This window comes from Etheostoma cragini, chromosome 9, assembly GCF_013103735.1.
Source record: "Etheostoma cragini isolate CJK2018 chromosome 9, CSU_Ecrag_1.0, whole genome shotgun sequence".
NCBI classification, from domain to species: domain Eukaryota; kingdom Metazoa; phylum Chordata; class Actinopteri; order Perciformes; family Percidae; genus Etheostoma; species Etheostoma cragini.
This window is the reverse complement of record NC_048415.1, coordinates 16,700,688-16,702,241: the sequence shown is the minus strand read 5'-3', so window position 1 is coordinate 16,702,241 and position 1,554 is coordinate 16,700,688. Positions and strand designations below refer to the sequence as shown.

General features: G+C 42.1%; 1 protein-coding gene across 1 annotated transcript in view; it reads right to left on the bottom strand.

The window, feature by feature from the left end:
• Positions 1-1,548, bottom strand: part of sele (selectin E) — a 14,314-nt gene extending 12,766 nt beyond the window's left edge. The window contains exons 1-6 of the mRNA XM_034881674.1: positions 1,478-1,548; positions 1,306-1,378; positions 774-1,178; positions 492-596; positions 203-394; positions 11-118 (exon numbers count right to left, since the gene is read on the bottom strand). Coding sequence (XP_034737565.1) covers positions 11-118; positions 203-394; positions 492-596; positions 774-1,178; positions 1,306-1,378; positions 1,478-1,480 — 886 coding nt within the window. The 5' untranslated portion in view covers positions 1,481-1,548. The remainder of the gene's footprint in view (positions 1-10; positions 119-202; positions 395-491; positions 597-773; positions 1,179-1,305; positions 1,379-1,477) is intronic.
• Positions 1,549-1,554: the final 6 nt, after the last annotated feature.

Sequence of the window (1,554 nt, the reverse complement as noted above, 5' to 3'; positions counted from 1 at the left end):
AGTGCATAGCCTTCATCACAGGTAAACACACAGGTGGACTGGTAGCTGGAAGGGCCCAGAGGATCGGAGCACTTCATGGATCCTCTTGCTGGATTAGACAGCTCCTGACACTGGGCCACTGTGAACAGGACATTAACATTAAAATCACATTAATTGATTTTTGTATTTCTTTTTTGCAGCTTTGTAATACACCTCAACTCACATTCACATGAAGGTGGCTCCTCTGACCACTGTGTCGAGGCAGTGCATTTCAGGGGTCTTGACATACTCAGCTGGTATCCTTCCTCGCAGGAATACTGGCACAAAGAGTCGTAGGAGAAGTTTCCATGCTTGTGAATGCAATTCACACTTCCTTTATATGGAACGGTCACCTGCTCTTCATTACACTTGACAACTGCCAACAAAGAAAACAAGATACAATTAGGAATCAGGTCCTGGCTGTAAGTGACTTTAAACTTTAAAACAAGTTCAACATCACTGTATTTCCTTACCATGCTCACACCTCTCTCCATAAAAGCCTTCAAAGCAAGCACACTTGTGGCTATTGATGGTTTCTACACAGTCTCCATAGAGGCATGAGTCGTTCTTACAGGCAGCTGGGGAAAGAAGTAGTACTTTCACATAACTTGCATAAAATGTTATAACTGTTTATCTGCTTTCATTTTTAAAAACATAATCAACAAATCATTTCAAAAAAGATTACCTAATAATCAAACAATTTAGGGAAGCTAAAATGAGCAGCTCTTGTGTCCTAATCCCTAACTTTTGCTCACCTGTGTAGCACAGAGCGGTCTTCAACTTCCCGCACCTCTCATCATTCCATTTGCCAGGCTCCAAATCCCTTTTGATGTACATCTCCACACAGTCCTCATTCTCCTTCGCACTTTGTCTATGTATGCCATTGTTTGGTTCGCCCCGTGCCCAGTTGGTTGCTTCTGCTGTTAGAGCCTTGTTGGTTCCTACCCAGGTCCAGACATTATTGATCTTGCGGATCCCGATCCAGTAGTAAGTGGGTTGCCTGGGCAGCCAGCTGTTGAGATGCTCAATCTCCCCTTGGTTCTGGATGGCCACCATGTCCGTGTAGTGCTCCTGGCACCAGGCTCTAGCTTGCAGCCAATCCATGTTGGTGTTAGAGTAGTAGTACGACCAGCTCTCTACACTAGTCCACATGCACAGCACTGGGGATGGAGTACAGAGACACAATTTAGATGGTAAGGTAATAAGGATGGATATAAGAAAATTATCATGTAGAAAGAAAATAAAGTTGAAAGTGAGACACTAAAGATTCTATGTGGATTAACATACTTGAGCAAAGAAAGGTGAAGTTGATCCATGAGGACTTAGATCCACGGGTCTGAAGTAATCCAAAACAGAAATTCAGTAAGAATGAAGTTTAAAAAAAGATCAGTTACAATAAATTGATACCATAAATGCATCACTGACCACAAAGTATTTAAATTGATATCTCTACACTCACCATTTTAAGTTGTATGTGTGATAACCTACTGAAGACTCTTGGTATTTCTTTGGTCTCAGCACGTCTGAGGAGAAGAG